The 20,204-nt window shown below is 42.3% G+C and overlaps 1 protein-coding gene across 1 annotated transcript; it reads right to left on the bottom strand.

Moving 5' to 3' along the window:
- Positions 1–8,541: 8,541 nt before the first annotated feature.
- On the bottom strand, positions 8,542–20,198 carry FAM174A (family with sequence similarity 174 member A). Its single transcript, XM_080973282.1, has 3 exons — positions 19,692–20,198; positions 14,285–14,419; positions 8,542–9,064 (listed from the first exon to the last, which is right to left on the bottom strand). The coding sequence occupies exons 1-3, from the start codon at positions 20,051–20,053 to the stop codon at positions 9,061–9,063; spliced, it is 501 nt and encodes a 166-aa protein (XP_080829408.1). The 5' UTR covers positions 20,054–20,198; the 3' UTR covers positions 8,542–9,060.
- Positions 20,199–20,204: the final 6 nt, after the last annotated feature.

The following is a 20,204-nucleotide window of genomic DNA, read 5'->3' as shown; positions in this document are numbered from 1 at the left end:
AAATCAGCATGGAGAATCAGAAATGTTTTTTGTGGGACAGAGAGAGATAAAAATAAGGAAAAAGTCCCAAGGGAACTTTATATTATGTTTGCTTGAATTTCACGTAGGTTAGCTTCATCAGTACCCAAAACATTGCTGAAGAGATTTATGTCTCTGAACCTGATCAGTAACCTTTTAAAAGCTCCACTCACACATCATTTGACCAAAGAACAGGGGAGGTAGCAAGTGTCACCATACTTTCCGTCGTTGTGCAATTTCTCCTGGCCCCTCTCATCTTTCAGGTGAACAAAGCGAGGAGCTTTCGGTGTCTGGCTTTTCAGGGTTCTGAATCATACAGGGAGCTCCAAAGATACAAAATTGAGGATACAAAACTGACTTGTGTGAGTGCTTGCAGCGTGTGGAGAGGAGTTATCACCCACTCTCCATTCATCAAATGATTACTCTGATAATCAGGGAGGGTACAATTTGCATTCCCACCAGGATACTGGGATGGATGCAGAGTTAACCTCTCTGCCCACCTTGCCCTGTGTCTTTTTCATTTTGCTGTCATCACCAAAATCTGGTTGAAAATTTTGCTTAGGCTTCCAGACTGGGGGTTAGCCAGCCTGGATCCTATAAGCACCAAGGATAAAACCCTATTAAAGTTATATAGACCCCTGAAGTTCCTCATCTCTCTATTCTGCTAATAATAATAATCATTTTTTTTTTTTTTGCATTCATTAAACCAGGGGTGTGAAATTTGTTTTGGGCTAAGAGCTGTATTAGCAGGGCAGGAAGTGGTTAGGAACCACATCCCAATAGTGGACAGGGCCAAATCCAAAAGTGCGTGGAACCACACCCACCCACCCACCCACCATCTTAACAGATTCACAGACTCATAAACACACAGTGACAGACCTTAACACACAAAATTACATGTCCTGGATTCAGATGCAATATATCTGAGTAAATCCACTAATGTTTCTCCTTATTTATTTATTTTATCATACACACACACCAAAAACACACACAACTAAATAGTTAAAAACAGACATGCATTGTGTGTGGATATATTCTTAATTTCCTGCATAGTCCTGGTTGAGTAGAAAATTTTCCCTGCTTCTTTTCCACTTTTCTCCATAGACTTTTAAGAAGAAAGTTTGTTCTTTTAAAACAGCAGATCAATGCAAATATAATGTCAGTGCACAGCGGAACTGTAAGCCTTGCTTCACACCTATTCAAAGCCTCAGATTCTAAAATGCAACCGCATCACTAAAATTGCATCAGCGACTTTTTGTATATTTGCAAGGAGCACAAACCTACCTGTTTGCTGAAATGTTTTATCTCTGCGTTCTGTTCCTGTCACAACAGATCTCCTTGTAGAAACTGCAACTGCACAACCTCAGAGCCCTTTCCCCTCTCAGCTGCCCCCAACCAGGAACAGATGACAGGTGGGAGAGGACTCTGAGGGCCAGAGGATATCTTGAATGCCTCTAACACACCAGCTTCTAACTTCGCTTTCACGGATTTATCTCGGCTGATGGGCTCAGTTTACTCTACAGCAAGGAGCAAGGGCAGTGTCCTGGGGCAAAATATCCCTTGAAAGGAGGCGAAGTAACAGAGAGAGTGTTTCATGGAAGGAATCTGTTAAGCCTTCACTTAAGCAGAGCTCTGGCTGGTAGCCTCATAGAGAGGTCAGCCTGGAAACAGAACATTTCCAGCAGATATTTAGTTCAGTAGAGCAGCTCTAAATGTCTGTTTCTTCATTTGTGTCAAGTGATAGGCATACAGATGTGCCTCATCTTCTTACTTACATTGTAAGTGTAAAAAAAAGCTGCTTTTTTCACAGATGAAAATAAACTGCAGCTTCAAAGTTTGATGAAAGACAAGTACCAAACCAATTTTGTTTGGTTGTAAAAAAACAACAAGAAGATTGTAGCTGTGAAGTTTGGGGTGGAATTGTGGCTGCTTTAAATTGTAACCATCAGAATTAGGATTCTTATCAGAGGGAGAACATCCATAGATCTTAGTGAGATACAGCAGATTTCCTGAAAGAATGTCTCTTTTATAGCCACGATGGCTTTGACACTTTCTACATTGTGCATTATAACACCAGCTTTGATGGTCTTCTGAAAACCAATGCTATTATGAGCTGCTATAAAATTTAAAGCTAATATCATGGGAATTTAGGGCTTCTTTCCCTTTACAAAGGTTATAGAACCATTTTAGCTGGGGAGGGGACAGATTTTTATTGGACATCTCCACCTCAAGGGCTAACATTGACAGATGGATGGGGCAACCCACCTGCCATTCATATGACATCATTATGATTGACAGGTGTGCGGCCCTGCTCACCTGCCAAAATCCCTTGCGCGGGGTTCCCAAGTGCCCAACAGTCATGTCACCCTCCCTGGATCCCAGGGCTGGGTTGGTGTGCGGTGGGCTCCTTTCGCCCTCCGTACCCTGCCCCCCTCCCCCGGTGACAATAAAGTACACTTTGCCGCTGGGTGGCTGTGGTTTCTCATGGGCCAAATGGGATTACAGGCCAGAGCTTCCCCAGCCTTGGGTCACAGCAACGGAACCTTTTCCATTGCTTTTCCAGGTTGCAGAAAAACAGTGCGTGATGACTGCAAAACAAAGGGCGGACGTGAGCTTGTACCGTTTGCACCAAATGCTCCAAAACTCGTTGACCCCATGCTGTTGTCTTTTCCTCCCCAAATGATGCAGGTGGGTTTCCCTCCTCGCCTTCTCATTCTTCAGCCTTGCTTGCTCCGTAGCAAGATCTAATAAATCAAAGAAAATCCTCGCAGCAACACGCCAACATAAACAACAGGCGCACAGATGGGTTTTATTTGCTCGGATTGCTGTCATTTGCGGTGACATAATTAGAAGTCTGTCAAACACTCCAGTTTGAAGAACGCCCTTCGCTGAGAGCAGATTTCGCTCAAGGAAATGTGCTTGGTGTCAGGCTGCAAGCAGGACTGTGGTTGCATACACCCTATGCCTTTAAAGAACACCCAAGACACACACACACACACACACACACACACACACACACACACACAACCCCCCAAAGTATTCTGGGCACTGTAGTTTGTTAAGGGTTACTGGGAACTGTAGTTCTGTGAGGGGTAAACTACAGGGCCCAGAATTCTTTCAGGGGAAGAATGTTCTCTGAATACGCTTTAAAGGCTTACAATCTCAGCAGTTTCTGCAGCAAAATGCAAGCAAACATCCATTAGCCAGCAGACTAAGGAATGCTTTTATTGTGTATGTTTTGGTTTTCCAGTCCATTTGTAAGGTATCTTGAGGATCATCAGTTGATCAAAAGGCAGAATATAAATATTTTAGATAAAATAAATGAGGGCTATTGAAAAGTAACTTGACCTTTTGAGCTTTGCTTCTTTCATTTGTTTTTAAAGCACAGAACCAAAAAACAGGAAACTTTGACCTCATCAGTGCTGTTCATTTAAAGCACTGTTATACCATGGCTTCCCCCCAAAACTCCTGCCAACTGTAGTTTGCTAAGGGTGCTGAGAGCTTTTAGGAAACCCCTATTTCCCTCACGGTACTACAGTTCCAGAGTTCCCTAGAAAGAAAGATTGGTAATCCACTTTGCAAATTGCAGCTGCAGTATGTACATGTATCCAACCGTCCAGTCAGTGCAAGGATTTATGCTTTGGCAACAGGACTCCCCTCTCCCCAAATCTGCTCTGGATGGCTGGAGAAGTCCGAGAAGAGATTTAGGGGGATCATGGGAGGAGGAAAGTCGCATTGCGTGAGTGCAAATTCTTGCGCTAACAGGACAGTTACTTAATCTCATATTGAATATAAGCCAAAGACTTCCTTTCGCCATCTGCAGTCTCAATGAAAATGCCTCCTGCTGCTCTAATCTTAGAAATTAGTGCTCGTGATCCCATTAGGAGCTCTTTTTCCTAATGCTAATAGTGGTGGGAGTTGGAGAGGAAAAAAAGAATATTTTTTTTTGCCAGAATTGGCGGCTGGGGTGGAGAGGGAAGGATTGTTCTCTCTCCCCCTATGGTTTCCGTGAAAACCGCCCATTCCTATTCTTATCCAAATAAAGAGACCCCTGATGTAGAGGCCAATGTCACATTTAGTATCATGTCTAATTTGACTCCCAGACAGGCGGGAGCAGATGAGCCTTTGGTGGAAGGATGCACTCAAGTTTTCGCAGGCGGATACAACTTGCGCTCCTCTCTCATGTCAGGAGCGCAGGGCAGCTCATTAAGATGGCTTTGTTTTGAAAAACCAGGCATGCTAAATTGGCAGATCCCTACAAGTTCAATTCATTACTCCAAAAGGCAATCATTCTCAGTCTATTCAGTCTATTCAGGGTAGCATAATACAGGCGTTTATACACTGCCGAAAAAGTTATTTGTACTGATTTGGGATTCATTATGAAGTGTTGTGTATCCTACAACAATACTGATTGTGGTTTTCAGCCCTCACAGTGGAGTGGTGGGGGGAAAGAGAGAAATACACTTTCTTAGAAGGAGCAATGAGTAAAGCAAGCAAAACCAAGCCTTGGGTAGGGCTACTGGTAGTCGGTCTTTGGCTCCTACATGTTGCATAGCCTTCCATTTATCATGACAGGAAAAGCATTGTGCTATAGGCTTGGCATAATTGTGCATCTGCCAGAGGGGTTAAAGCAGGAAGGGGAGACAGACCGTCATATGATCAATGTGCTTGCAGTTGAATACTGTATACAGTGGTACCTCTGGTTGCGAACGGGATCCGTTCCGGAGCCCTGTTTGCAACATGAGCAGAATGCAACCCGCGTCTGAGCGTCTCGCCGCTTCTGTGCATGCGCGTGACGCCATTTTGAGCGTCTGCGCATGAGTGAGCAGCGAAACCCGGAAGTAACCCGTTCTGTTACTCCCGGGTTGCCGCGGGTCATGTCCTGAGAGAATGCAACCTGAACCAAACATAACAAGAGGTATGACTGTATCTGATTTTGCTCAACTTCCTTGCTCTACTGAGAATCAGAAATGTTTTCCCATTTGAATAGGATGTTAAAATGCTAAAATCGAATCATATGGAGATCTAAAAGCATGCACAAACTATGTATGGACCAGACCAGTTTATTCTACATATTACTATGACTGTACTAATAAAATTAGTTCAATATTTAAGTATCAGCCTTGTGCACAGTCTGGTAGTTGCTGTTTTTTAAATCTGTGCTAAATGAACATTGATGCTTCTCTGTAACAAAGGGTTTCTGCAACCATCTGCAGGCATGATTACCCTCGAGTCCATTGAGAATTGATGGATTGCTGTCTAATGAGAGAAGGTCCTCCGCCTTAAATCACAAAAAGAGTAAGAAACGAGGAACCATTTCCAATCCCAGGTTGCCGCGAATAAAAGCAATTGGAAAAGGAAAAGCTCAAATCCACAAGAAAATATCAAGAGGAGGTACAATACAACATGAACATAATTATTCTAGTCTTTTGATAAAAAAAATTAGACCCTCCCATGAACATTATTATACCATGCTGGCCCTCCTTCCCTCTAGAGTAGTATTACATCTGAGTTCGAAATCAAACAAAGGCATCATAGAAATTTCTCTGTGAAGAAATCAAGTGCATTTTTCTGTTACAAAACAAGCTGATTAATGTATTGTTGGTGCAGTCCCTAAGCCTGCAGTGCCAAACATCTCTTGCAATGGAATACTTAGCAATGCACACACTAAGAATTATATGTGCTACTTATACAGGGATGGTTGTTTGATGAGTGAAAGATTTGCTCAGTTGACTGCCCTTTTTTTAAAAAAGGATCATTGTTACGACAACAAAGAAGAGAGTAATCGACAGGTTTGGTACCTGATAACTACAAAATATGACTCAGACAAGATCACTTTGCCAAAAAGCTAACTTTAGCCAATTACAGTGGTACCTCGTGTTATGTACTTAATCCGTTCCAGAGGTCTGTTCGTAACAGGAAACAGCTCATAACATGAGGCGTGCTTTCTCTAATGGCGCCTCCTGCTGCTGCCGCGCCGCCGGAGCGCGACTTCCGCTCGCATCCCGGGACAAAGGTTGCAAGAAGGGGCATCTACTTCCGGGTTAGTGGAGTGTGTAATCCACAGCATTCATAAGGGGGAACGATACGTAACACAATGTACCAGTGTACTAAAACCAGACATATGCACACAGGAAAAACCTTAGGATGGCAAACATACATAGCTGTCTTGTGTTTTACCCTCACAAACACCATGTGAAATACAGTACTGGGTATTTGAAACCCGAGTCCCTCGGTTCATAGCACATCTTATCCACTTAAATATTTATTTACTTGATGCACATGTACTGAATTTATGAAACTTTTAAGGATGGATCTTTGCACTGCTCACACAAATTATTCCATTCTAGCATTACACCTGAGCCAGCAGAAATTCCAAGGAAGGTGTTATCTATTTATATGAATGTTATTATGAACACTAAACTTCACACTGTGTTCCCCGTCTTGGGCATTTGGATGTGCTGGAACACAATGTTGTTCTTCTATCCACTTGTAGTGTGATGAAAGCCTGTAACATTACAATGAACATCTGAATAGCTAACAGGTCCTAACATACATTTCGATAGCAATTTGCCCTCCTTCAGAATTTGATCTTCTAGAATTTGATCTCTCAAAATTCAATGGCTCTGTTGAAGCTATTATAGTATTGAATGAAGGATACTAGTGCTAAGAAGGCTGTTAAAAGGCACTAAATTTAAATATTCGGCAAGCCTGGTTATTGAACAAGTTTCCCATTCTAATTACAGCTGTTTGAGACAGCAATTCTGAAATTCCTCACTAAATCAAGCTGATCCCATTTCTCTCCAAATGCAAGCCCTTCTTCAATGCTAGTAAATCCAAACCGCTAATCCTGGTTTCAAATCAGTTTTAGATCACTTTAATGGGATAGATGGGATGCGCAGGAGAAATCACACTTTTCAAGCATGTATGGGGGGGGGGGTGGAGAGAAAAAACTAAACATATGAGAAAGCTTAAATATACTATCTCAGTATAGTGTTCCTTTATTAAATTTAAAATAAGAACAGCCAATGAAATTTCACACCTCAAGCTGAGTAACTAAAAATGGAATTGGAAGAAAATTGCTTCACACAGAGAAGTTTCAATGTCTTCTTCAGTTCAAAAAGAACAGGTAAGCTTTAAAACTGGAGACATTCCCAGGCATACCTCTTCTATTCCTAGTCTTCCAGTGTTGGGCAGGAAGGTCTGATGAGAGCTTCTAAAAGCAGTTGCCTAGACACATTTAAGAGCTCCCTTGCAATTAGGAGTCTGGATGATGCCGGGTACTTGGATCGTAGGGAGGCTTCTAAGTGTGTCGGGCTGAATGCACTTCTTCAGATCTTCCAACTCAATGAAGAAAGGTGAGGAGTGAAGTAAGTATGCCTGAAAACCTAAGGTAGGGAAGGGGATGCATGCACCTCCATCCACCTTTCCAGTCTAAACTTTCACACATTCTTTTTGAATGCTTGGAGACGGCTTCTATTGGAAGGATTTTCTTTGGACAGTTTCCATCAAGGCTTGCACATAAATGCTGGCAGATCTCTTAGTAGAGAATCAGGGAACCTTTTTCATAGAATCGTAATAGAACTGTAGAGTGGGAAGGGACCAAGAGGGTCATCTAGACCAGCCTGCTGCAATGCAGGAATTTTTTGTCCGTGAGTCTTGAACCCATGACCCTGAGATAAAGAGTCTCATGCTCTACCACAGGCATAGGCAAACTTGGCCCTCCAGATGTTTTGGGACTACAATTCCCATCATCCCTGACCACTGGTCCTGTTAGCAAGGGATCATGGGAATTGTAGTTCCAAAACATCTGGAGGGCCGAGTTTGCCTATGCCTGCTCTACCATCTAGCATGACACTCCAGGGAGATTTCCCATGGGAAAATCTCAGGTATTGCGGCTCAGGACTGTAATACCTCAAGGACTGCCTCTTTCCATATGAACCTACCCGGACTCTGAGATCATCTTCTGAGGCCCTCCTTCATGTGCTTCCTCCTCAATATATAAATTCAATAAATAAATAAAATGTAGGAAATCTTCCTGGGACCTCATACCAGTGGTGAGCAGGGTTGGAGATACTCCAATCTCTCTCTCTGTCTCTCTCTCTCACACACACACCCTCCATTTCTCTCTTCCCTTTTTCTCATTTCCCCTTCCACCTATCACATCTCACCCCTTCCCACCACTTTCTGTGTTAGGGGGATTTCTGGGGAATGCACACACAGTGAGAGGAGGATTAAGGGTTTTGTGTAACTTAAAGGATATAACTGACACCATTCATGATCTCCCTCTCATTAGGAAGTCCATGGTGTTGGAAAGAAACCCAATGTAAACTGAAGCTTCATTTATTTATACCTGCTGAGTAGGCTTATTGTTTTCAGAAACGTTCTTCAGAGTGATCTCAGCCGGCCTGTGAAAGACAGCCAGGGACATCCTCACCAAAAGTCTTTGGTTGATTACTATCAGCATATTTCCTGCTGTCCGAAGCATTACATTCAAAACCAACAGATACAGAATAGAAGTAATGAGTGTTAGGAATACTGTAAACATTTATTTGCATCACTCCCACAGATCTATAATGTACATCCAGTTTACAAAGGAGAGGGAACACCCCTCTGACATGGGTAGTTAAGTTTGGCAATATATCTGTTAAATGAAAGAGTAGGCGCTGAGAGTTCACATAAGTAAGTAATCACACTTGACACTCATCTAAAAAAATTAAGTTGGTCAAGAAACCCACAAATATATCTCAGTTAGTGTTCTGTGGAAGGGGAGATCACCATACAGAATTAACATAAGCAGAAAATACCCTGTTTTAAAATAGGTTTTAAATTTAGTGCACATTTCCCATAGACTCCAAACTTAAAATATTTCCGTATATACAAAAGGTACAATAAAATGTTACAGTGTTTATTGCAACAAACTAAGGATGCCATAATATAGATCACTTATATATACCCAACCCTGATATTGGCTTCTTATTCCTTCTGTACAGCCTTCTTTCGTTGCTCCACAATTGAAATATTCTCCCAAAAGGCACATGCTTATCTACAAAGAAAAAAAATTTTTTTTTAAGGAAACACCATTCGATTGAAATCTTTTAACAAAACAAAAAAACCCCAAATCTCCTCAACCCTGCACCCACTTGAAAGCAACAAGAGGATTTCATGTATATTATATATCCAGCATTTGACATACTTGATTCTTGCAATGACCCAAAAGCTGAGTTAAACTTCCCTCTACACAAACCAAAAAGCCCCTACCTTAGTCACCAAGCCACCACAAAAGAAAGAATGCACTGCAATTGAAATAAAAGCGAAGAGAAGGGGAAACGTGCATTTTGGCATGGACTGGTGGGGGGCTGTGACTGTTTTTCCTGTGGCTTCTAGGCTGGAGCTCCAAGCCCAGGGCTTCAAACCCCAAGACTCTCCCACCACAGCTGTGAATAGGAAGACTTCTCTTCAATTACAGTAGGGCTAGGGAACGTGTAGTCCCAACAATACGAAGTCCCATTACCCCTGACCATTGGACTTGCTGGCTGACACTGATGACAGTAGGAATCCAACAACATGGTGGCGGGGAGAGATGTCCAGGTTTCCCAGCCCTGATTAACAAGGTGGGGGATGACTTCATATAACAGACCAGTAGCACCTTTCACTCAATGGTACACATCTACTCCAGCCAATTAAGCTGACATGTTTGTGTTTTGAATAGTGGCCGTAACATTTTATGATGCAGAAGTTGCAAAATGCAATGCTTTTCGTTCTCTTATTTCTGACCTCAATCATCATGATTAGCAAGCTAGACATTGTCTTCTAATCCAATTTTTCTGACGATGATGATGATATTTAGTAGTACAGTGGTACCTTGAGTTAAGTACTTAATTCGTTCCGGAGGTCTGTTCTTAACCTGAAACTGTTCTTAACCTGAAGCACCACTTTAGCTAATGGGCCCTCCTGCTGCGCCGCCAGAGCATGATTTCTGGTCTCATCCTGAAGCAAAGTTCTTAACCCAAGGTAGTATTTCTTGGCTAGCAGAGTCTGTAACCTGAAGCGTATGGAACCCGAGGTACCACTGTAGTAGTAGTAGTATTACTACTATAACCTGTTGTGCCCCAGCTACTCTGGCAGCTTCCAACACAGAAAAACATAATAAAACATCAAACATTAAGAACTACCTATAGAAGTGTATCTTACTGAGATACTGCATCCCATTTTACTCCCATTCCCCCCCCCCCAATCTTTTCTTGCCACCAAGCCACTGTCCTTTAAATCAATCTCTTTCCACCCCCTCTTGCAGCAAAAAACACAAGCTTTACAGTTCCATCCTGTCATGAAATCATAACTACCAGAGCAATAATATTCAGTCCACTCAGCAATTTATTTTTGGTACACAGTGCAATTTTGAGCATACTTTAGCTGCACAACACACCGCTAGCTATTACTTATAGGATGCAAGCAGTTCAATAAATAAAGGCATTATTGGATGTTAAGATATTGTTTAAGTATCTTTTAGAACCATCTCATAATGGCACTCAGGAGAAGAACTCAGTTTTCCAAGTATTTCCCTTACTTCAACATTTATATCCTTTCTGCACTCACAGCATAATGCTTCTGTGGACATTTACTTTTTTCATGTTTATAGCAAATAAAATAAGCTGCACTGTTTTTAACTGTTTGCTGCTGACACGACTCAAAGTAGTGCAGTTTTTGACCACATCGTGTTATAAAAAGGGACTTTAGGAGATGACTTGCACCACTTAGGAATGCTAATGATTAAGCAGTATATTAATGCCTTAAAGAGATAAGGGTTCCATTTGCTTCTGTGTTTTTAGATTTTGCAACACTGTAGATAACTTTATCAGCATAGCACTGAGAATTTCCAACTCAGGCAATGTCGTATTCATTACTTGTATATATATATTTGCAGCAAGGCGTAACATACTCTATGGATTACAAGCAGATAAGAGAAGTCTGTTTGTAACCTTGCTCAGACAGCTTTCAAATCTGTCATTGTGACCAATGTTGCATACATTTTGGAAGCATAAGAATATACGAACAGCCATTTATAAGGTTGCTTCACAACAGTTAAACATAGTTATTAGTACTCAAGACATATACAATGTAATTCAGGAGCTTCTTTTTCCCTTACTGACTTAGTAAACCAGTACCTGGGATTTGCAGGCTGAAAGCAGAGGCTTCCATGACAATGATCCTGTAACCAATGCTATTTCAGCCCCAAAAATGGCTTGTCAGGGAGAAGGCAAGGAAAGAACCCTTCTTCCTACACCTAGTTTTATTCAGAGGGGGGATATTTTGGTATAGAGGAGCAGGGAACACCCAGGTGCAATGGGACAGGTGTAAATTTGCCATAACAATGAGAACAAATATTAAGAAGAAAAAGGGGGGGAAATCCTTGTTTTGAAATAAGCACTGTCTTGGTGGATACCTGAATGTGAGCCTATGGCAATTGCTACAAAGAGGTCTCACTCCAGCTATTCTTACAAGGCAGAACAGGCCAAGAGTCAGTCCCCTCTAATAATTAATAACCACGCTAATTATTTTAAAGATCTGGATGTGTTGAATCAAGATATGCAGTATTCTTCAGGAGATTGGGGAAAACGTCCCAGCACCCAGTAACTGGGTAGCAGAGTTACTTGATGGCTGCTTCTCTGCTACAAAGCATTCATGGGAGAAGATCCAAACAGGGAAATTGGTGAGAGCTGTGCGTGCTTCCCTTTGGCTTAATTCATACCTAGAGTTGTTTTTCCATTGTGAGGTTTCAGGCACATGCTTGCAAGTTGAAGCAGCTCAGGGATGTGAGTTTCAGGGAAAGGGTAGCTTCTGGAAGATGTGATACACATCTCCTTCCCAACATTTCTCATTGCACTTTACAACCCCCAGAGGAGGCTTTGCAATGGAGAAGTAGCGGCTGTTATGGCTAGTGTTACTGTAGCATGTCAGGATTCCTGAACTTGGAATTGGCATGACTAATATACAGCAAGGGTATGAAAATTTCAATATATGCAAGGGTAAAACACAAATTAAACAATCAAAACAGAACAGCACATACTCGGTTTGAAAAAAAAATATCTTGGAAAATATAGTCTGTAAGCTTTGGGGCAGATTCCATGATGGAACTGTTTCTAAACCTGAAGCAGCAAAGCAACCTCAATTTTTTTATAAAGCAGAGGGAACCATGAATTCTAATAATGTTTATAAAGTACTTTGCAAAATTAGGAAATGAGACAGCATGTATAAGAACTAATGGGGAAATAGGGCATTCAAGCAAGTTAGCTATATTCCAGAGAGAGACTTGGAAAAGATTGCCCAATTTTGTTGAGAAAACAAAAGCCAAAGCACAGCCGTAAAAGTGCAATTATCTTACTGTGCTTTCCCATGGGAAATGAGCTGTATTCATATCAACAATGAACAACTGATTGTTGCTATTCCTCTAATATTGAGTATATTTCACTCAATTTCCCCCATTTTAGCATACAGAACTGTATTACAAGTAATTATCAACTAGAAGTGCATCTATCTAAACTGCGTTGTTTTTGTTTTAAAAAGAAGTTGTTTCTGTATCTCGAGACACATACACAAAAATAACAACCATGCACTAGCTCAAAGATTTAGATTTAGACAGAATCTCATTTCTGCCTTCCTGTGCAATTTTAGTAGAGCTGGCCAAAAAATGTTGGTAGGCTAAGAAGCTGATCCTTTCTCAAATCAAATAGTCTTATTTGAAGCTATGGCCTTAACTGCTAAATAAATAAACAAACTCAAGTAAAGGTACAATTTGCCATGAAGCTCTCCAGTCTACGGCAATATCCACTGACACAACAAACACAACTCCAATTCTGCCCAACACCTTAATACTGAAAATAATGGCATCCAACTAGACAAAAACTGTATGCTAGAGGCCAGTTTGTAGTGTTCTATGTTTTACTTGCTTTTTAAGGCAAACTAATTTTTAATTCTGCTGATTGGGAGTGACTCACTTTTTAAGAATTTTGTTAATATTTTAAATTTACATGTCTTCTGTATAAAAGACATGAGAAAGCTGCTGACATTTGTCTAATAAAAGAATTATCTCAAATATCACTGGAGATGGGAGTGTCAACACAGCTTTACATCTACAGTGGTACCTCAGGTTACATACACTTCAGGTTAGATACGCTTCAGGTTACAGACTCCGCTAACCCACAAATAGTGCTTCAGGTTAAGAACTTTGCTTCAGGATGAGAACAGAAATCGTGCTCCGGCGGCGCGGCAGCAACACGAGGCCCCATTAGCTAAAGTGGTACTTCAGGTTAAGAACAGTTTCAGGTTAAGAACGGGCCTCCGGAACAAATTAAGTACTTAAGGTACCACTGTACATTTGAAAACTAGGTTGTTACAAGTGAAATCCCATGCCACAATAAATCCAATTAGTCTACAACACACAAGGAAGACCTGTGCCACCTAAGAGACTAACACAGCTACTATTTAGGAAATGAAATACTACCAAGAATATCATGTAAGGATAGAATCCTTAATTAATTAGACATTGCCATTATTTCTGGAGTATAATAGCTTACAGAAAGCCTGGCATGCGTTACGACTTTATAAGAACAGGGACATAAAAAATAGGCAATTTAAGTATTTAAATAAATCAAATGCCCATAGCACTAAAACAGCACCATGTAAAGTATGCTACAGAACAATGAATACAAACGACTCATTCCTAAATTAAAAGTCACAGATCTAAGATTCTCATCCATAAGTTTGGGGATAACTATTTCCCTCATGTCTGATGTTGGCAATTTGGGCAAGGGAGGCTGCATGCAAGTAGGTTTGGCAACTGTGCTTGGAATGCCCCAAGACAATATTACACAGATGTACCGTGCCTTCCTTAAAAGAACAACCAGTGCCTCTGGTCACAGAGGCATTTTTATATCTTGTTCAAAACATCCACTTCATCCATGGATGAAGAATGAAATACATCACGCTTGGTTTCCAGTCATATACAGTGGTACCTCGGGTTACATATGCTTCAGGTTACACACTCTGCTAACCCAGAAATAGTGCTTCAGGTTAAGAACTTTGCTTCAGGATAAGAACAGAAATTGGGCTCCGGCGGCGCGGCGGCAGCAGGAGGCCCCATTAGCTAAAGTGGTGCTTCAGGTTAAGAACAGTTTCAGGTAAGTACTTAACCCGAGGTACCACTGTACCTCGGAATCCGTTCCCTCTTACAACAAGGAGAACATCCTAAACTCTGTCTACCAACCTTCGAGGATGATTGGCATCAAAGAGTGTTGTGTCGTCGTCGTCATCATCTTGTTCCAATGGTGTCAGCTCTGTATTTTCTATGTTTGTGTCCAGAACCCCATACCTCCTCGTCTTTCTGTTTCTTCGTCGAAGTCTGAAAAGTGTGAAAGGTTAAAATTTATTAACTGAATCAGACTAATAACAACAGAATTAAAATATCGCTCTGAAGGAAAACTTAAGAAAAACTAACATGAATTCAAGTGTACTAACAACCATCTGTATAAGCAATGCATTATTGTAATTCACATGCGTAAGCAGGACGCCCAATTCGACAGTCAAGCACTGAAAAACTATTGATTTGTATAATGTGATTGCACAATTTTAGCTTGCTTCAAAGAAAATTCAGCTTAATTTAGCAAACAGTATGAATAATCCTGCATTTTATCTTGCCAGATCTTACTCCCTTAACTGTCCAAAAAAGAAACAGGAAGGGATGTGCTCTTCCATTTTTGAATAAGAAAACACACACACTCACAAAACACTTCTCAATTTCAAGCCAGAAGCTCCCAAGGCACAAGTACAGTGGTATCTCAGGTTACAGACGCTTCAGGTTACAGACACTTCAGGTTACAGACTCTGCTAACCCAGAAATAGTACCTTGGGTTAAGAACGTTGCTTCAGGATAAGAACAGAAATCGTGCAGCGGCGGCAGCGGGAGGCCCCATTAGCTAAAGTACCTCAGGTTAAGAACAGTTTCAGGTTAAGAATGGACCTCCAGAACGAATTAAGTTCTTAACCTGAGGTACCACTGTACCAGAATATCATATTGTAATTTTGGGGAAATAATACAATATTGCTACTTTAACACTCAGCCAATGTAGCTATTGACATGTGCCCAATATGTTTCACATGTTGGTCTTTGAGTATTTTTTATGTAGCCAGAACAACATCTATGCACAAGAGAGAGGTATCAGATGTTTCTGGGGAACCCCAAGTTTTGAATGTGAAAAAAGTCCTTGGGGGCGGAGAAGCCCAAGTGGAAGAAGACAAAAATAGTCTAGTGAGGACTGGGGATGTTGACAAAGAATGATGAGGACATTGGATCAGAGTGGAACAGAACAGAATATTCTGAAGATAACTGAAAAGGTGAAGAACAGCAGGACCTAGTTCTATGACCCTGTGATGGAGCTGTAAGACTGCAAACAGGTCAAAGTTTATTTGATTTGATCTATTTTACAGAAGCTTAATCATACTCAGATGTTGCAGTCTATACCAAAGATCTTACTTAAGCCACTAAATCAAAGGGAACAAAATTCACTGAAAACTTGTCTGAAGAAATTCCAGTAAAATGCCAACTGTCAAGGAATTGCACAATCATGTGCTTGGTGCTGCCACCTTATGGTAGGGCACTGTCAAAATAATTTCCTGATTGATTTCTTAGCATATAAATGCTGCAATCCGATGCACACTTACTTGGGAACAAGTTAAAACAAACTTTAATTTTGTTCTCATTCAGAAGTTTCATGCTACAAGTATGCTGGGTGTTTTATGATTCTAATCACATCCATATTCAACAACCAAGTGAGGCAGGATTTTGTTCTCACTTAACAAATTACAGGACCTAAAGAGAGTTACTAGTCCAAGGCTGCCAAAACAAATCTTAGCTAAAGATGAATCGGATGAGGGGATCATTTGCCAAAATGCAAACTATAATGTTATTGCAAAGCTGTTAAAGAACAAGATGAAGGACTGTGTTGCTTGTTTTTCACTAAATACAGTCTTATGCAACAGCCTTAATTTCACAGTGAACAATATATGACAAATGGTGCAAGGCAGGCTTAAACTTTTTATTATGTAAGAATATAAGGCCAGATGTCAAACTCAGTTCAACAATTTGGTCAGAAACTATCTCTATATGCTTTTCACAAATAGGATGAGTGTGAGAAAATCTGTAATTTAAATGTATCATTATAAGTCTGATGACAATCAAATGCAGAACAGGAGTTTAAGCATTTATGAAACTCATTCTGATGAAATGCATGCATTACACAAATGAACATTTTAAGAATACAGTTGCCTGAGTTATGTGAAGAAAATGTAACTTCTCTCTAATGTATTTTTTGTTCTTGAAGCACGGTTTATGGTTTTCTTATCCCCTTTCTATTTTTCCTGTTATATTTTATGTATTAATTTTTATTCTGTAAGCAAAGTTCAAACAAAGGGCAGTCAATTAATACCTATAATAAAATAAACCAACATTTTCAACAGATCCTTTTGGAATGCTAAGAGACAGGACATGAAATTGACAGCTCTCACCGACACCCGTATGTTGCATGTTATCAGCATGTTGTTCACAGGTATACTGCTGCTGATTGTGGAAACTCTACTTAACCCTATCAGGACTAACACTTGTGGATAGATGTATTCTCCATGAACTTGTCTAATCCCCTTAAGAGCAAAGTCAGGTACTATAATCACGTAGTGTAGCCGTGAATTTACTAAGTAAATTCTACATGGTTTAGAAAAAGAAGGTGTGGGAGTGGGGAGAGAGAATTCATAAGGTTGAAAAATCAATACATAATTTCATAATGTGTTGTCACACCATCCTTCTGAAGGCCATTGCTAAAGATAAGCAGGCCTGGGTCTGGTCACTGCTTTGAGGGGTGAATTACTGGGAACTACATATACCCTGCCTTTAGCTCCATAACATAAGGAAGGTAGGATACAGTAACAATATAAGATCTAATCAAAATAAATTTTAAATACATTGGTAAACCTGCACATGCACATGGGCTCTACCATTTCAGACATTATTATTATTATTATTATTATTATTATTATTATTATTATTCCAACTGTAGGTGGATTTGCATGATTGAATGGTCGTTAGCAAAAATAAATAAATGCATATACATCACACAAACACACATGCATGCATGCATATACATTTATATACAAAGGAAGTTAGGCTACAAAGTGCCCTGCTTTTCTATATGAAGGAGTCAATAAAGTTTGCACTGACTTGGCAGCCAAGCCAAAATCTGTGGTCATCAGACTCTTCCTTCAGTGCATGTTTTCTCAGAAGTTACTCCCACTGAGCTCAATATGGCTTAGATCCATGAACCATGTTGCAGTCAGGTTGGGAGGCTATTGAGGAGAGGTAGGACCTGTTGCCACTGGGCAGCAGAGGTACACAGAATGCCAGCCATCACTCAAATGGCCCCTCCAACCCTTCCTCTCCAGAACACGGGAAAGGATGGGATTTGGTTTGGTTTGGGTGCGGAGTGCCTGGCTGCTCACTGTCCAAACAATCAACTCCAATCTTCCTTCTCAAGTTGGAAGCTGCATCAGGGCAAGTACCTGTGTTGTGCCTCCAACATGCAGTGTAACTAAGCGGTTGGGCATCACAATGCTCCCTTCTAACTCCAAACTGCAAGGCAAAGATGGAGTTTAATTATGCTCACCAGATAGCAGTGGAAGTGTGTGTGGAGCATGACCAGAAACTAAGGCCAGATCCTGAGCATGTTCAGCTCAGTCACATGACTCAGCAACCCAGCTTCAGAATATTTTAAAGGCTTATGCAGAGCTATGCTACTGAGTGCAGCTTGGATCTGGGGTAACATTTTGTGGCTTAACTAACACCAGCATCTTGTGCATATAGATTACCCTCTAGGCTGTTTTCTTCTTCAAAACATAGAAGCTGCTTCAAATCCTTGATATTTTGGTTGCCCTTCTATGCATTTTTCCCAGATGCATACAACACCCCAAAGAAAGTCACACAATACCACAAAACAAATTAGTTCCCACACAGGACTGGATTACAGAGAGGTGTTTGTTTCATGGCTTTAAAAGCCCACTGCTTACTTGTTTTAGATACATTGACTCAGGAAAAGGTTCAGTTTTTTATATAGATCTACCTGCATACTGAATATGTTAATCCAACACAAGTACTGCTAGTTTCTCGGGGTTTGTGCCACAGGCTCCCCAGTCGCCAGCCTTGAGTCTACAGTGGAACTCTGCTAGTTACGACTTCTCTCTCCAGTCTTGTTTAAATACAAAATGATCACTATTCTTATCAGTTGTCCCTTTCACTGGGTGCAAAAGCTGCCCAGATCACATGCAGAAACTACCTTCCAGAAACACATATGATAGAACTTAAGATAAGGAGTGCTAGGCTTGAATCAGGTACACCAGTGACACGTGCTCTATCAGATACGCCAAGGTAAACAAGGACCAGGGGAACACACGACAGCCTAAAGGGGATGTTTCGCAGGTGTGTAATAAGAGAGGGCCATGGGTCACAGAACTGAAGAGTTGGAAGGGACCCCATGGGTCATCTAGTCCAACCCCCTGCAGCGCAGGAATCTCAGCTAAAGCATCTGAGACAGATCCTAACTCTGCTTTAAAATCTCCAATGAAGGAGAGACCACAACCTCCCGAGGGAGACTGTTCCACTGTCAAACAGCTCAAAGTTTTCTCTAGTGTTTAGTCAGAACCTCCTTCCTTGTAACTTGAAGCCACTGGCTCGCATCCTACCCTCTAGAGCAGGAGAAAGGGGGAAAAAGCTTGCTCTCTCTCCCACATGAAAGACCTTGAGATGGCAATCATATCTCCTCCATGCATATTCCTGTATTGCGGGGGTGAGGTTGGACTAGATGACAGTCCCTTCCGTGATTCAAAGTGTTGGTGCTGACCTTTAAAGCCCTAAACGGTCTCGACCTAGTATACCTGAAGGAGTGTCTCCACCCCCATCATTCAGCCCGGACACTGAGGTCCAGCTCCGAGGGCCTTTTGGTGGTTCCCTCCCTGCGATATGTGAGGTTACAGGGAACTGAGCAGAGGGCCTTCTCAGTAGTGGCACCCTTCAGATATCAAGGATATAAACAACTATCTGACTTTTGGAAGACATCTGAAAGCAGCACTGTTTAGGGAAGTTTTTAATGTTTGATGTCTTATCTTGTTTTTAATATTGTCCTGGGGACCGCCCACAGTGCCTGGAGAAACCCAGACAGAAAGGTGGGGTATAAATAAATAATTATCACTACTATCATTATTAGAAACTTCTTTCTTGTAACTTGAAGCCACCCTCCAGAGCAGGAGAAAATGAAGCTTGCTCCCTCCTCTCCGACGTGGAAGACCTCGAGATGGCTATCATTGCAAGCAGGGTTGGACTAGATGACTTCTCGGGGTCCCTTCTGTGATTCTAAGATGCAACAGGGCTGAGAAAGGGAGAGGCCACCCTAGCTAACCTCCCTCCCCTTCTTCTTGGAGGGGGGAGGGGGACGGGACACCCCTCAGACTCAGTTTCCCCCAAAACCAAGTGGAAACGAGGAGGGGGAGATCCCCAAACCCTTCCGAGATCGACCGATTGATCCGATCGCTGGGTTGACAGATTACAGGGGTCCCTCCTGCTGCCCCAGGCTCACCGCACGGTCCGGATGACGAAGTAGACGATGAGCGCGGCGCTGGCCAGGACCAGGACCGAGAGGGCGCGCTGGGTCATGAGCTGGTTGCGCTCAGGCGGGGCGGGCACGGCGGCGGCCACGCTGCCCACCCCACTCGCATTGCTGCTCCGCGCCGCCTCGCCCGCGGGGGAACCGCTGCTGCTGCCCAGGGCGGGCGCGGCGTCGTGGCCGCCGGGCGCCGCGGAGGCAGAGGACGACGACGGCGCCGCCGGCGGAGGCGAGGGAGGCGGCGGCCTCAGGACCCCCTGAGCCGGGAGCGCTTCCCCGCCCCACAGCCCGGCCAGCAGCAGCAAGAGGAGCAGCCCCGGCCACAGCCGCCGCATGGCAGCCCGTCCAACCGTGCGCCCGCTGGGCGCGGCCTAAGCGCCGCCGCGGGGCCTGTCAGGGGAGCAGGAAGCAGGAGCGGAAGTCCTCATCTTTCCCCTCACACGGCGCGGCCATGGAAGTCTCCCGGCCGAGACTCCCGCCCTCGCG

The sequence above is a fragment of the Podarcis pityusensis genome (genome assembly GCF_964106645.2).
Source record: "Podarcis pityusensis genome assembly, chromosome: 11".
NCBI classification, from domain to species: Eukaryota; Metazoa; Chordata; class Lepidosauria; order Squamata; family Lacertidae; genus Podarcis; species Podarcis pityusensis.
The sequence above is the reverse complement of the archived record's forward strand: the minus strand, read 5'-3'. Positions and strand labels throughout refer to the sequence as shown.

Coding starts and splice junctions, on each gene's coding strand:
- FAM174A (XM_080973282.1), bottom strand. CDS start 20,053: ATGCGGCGGCTGTGGCCGGGGCTGCTCCTCTTGCTGCTGCTGGCCGGG. Junction 14,420..19,691: donor TTCGTCATCCGGACCGTGCG/GTGAGCCTGGGG, acceptor CACACTTTTCAG/ACTTCGACGAAGAAACAGAA.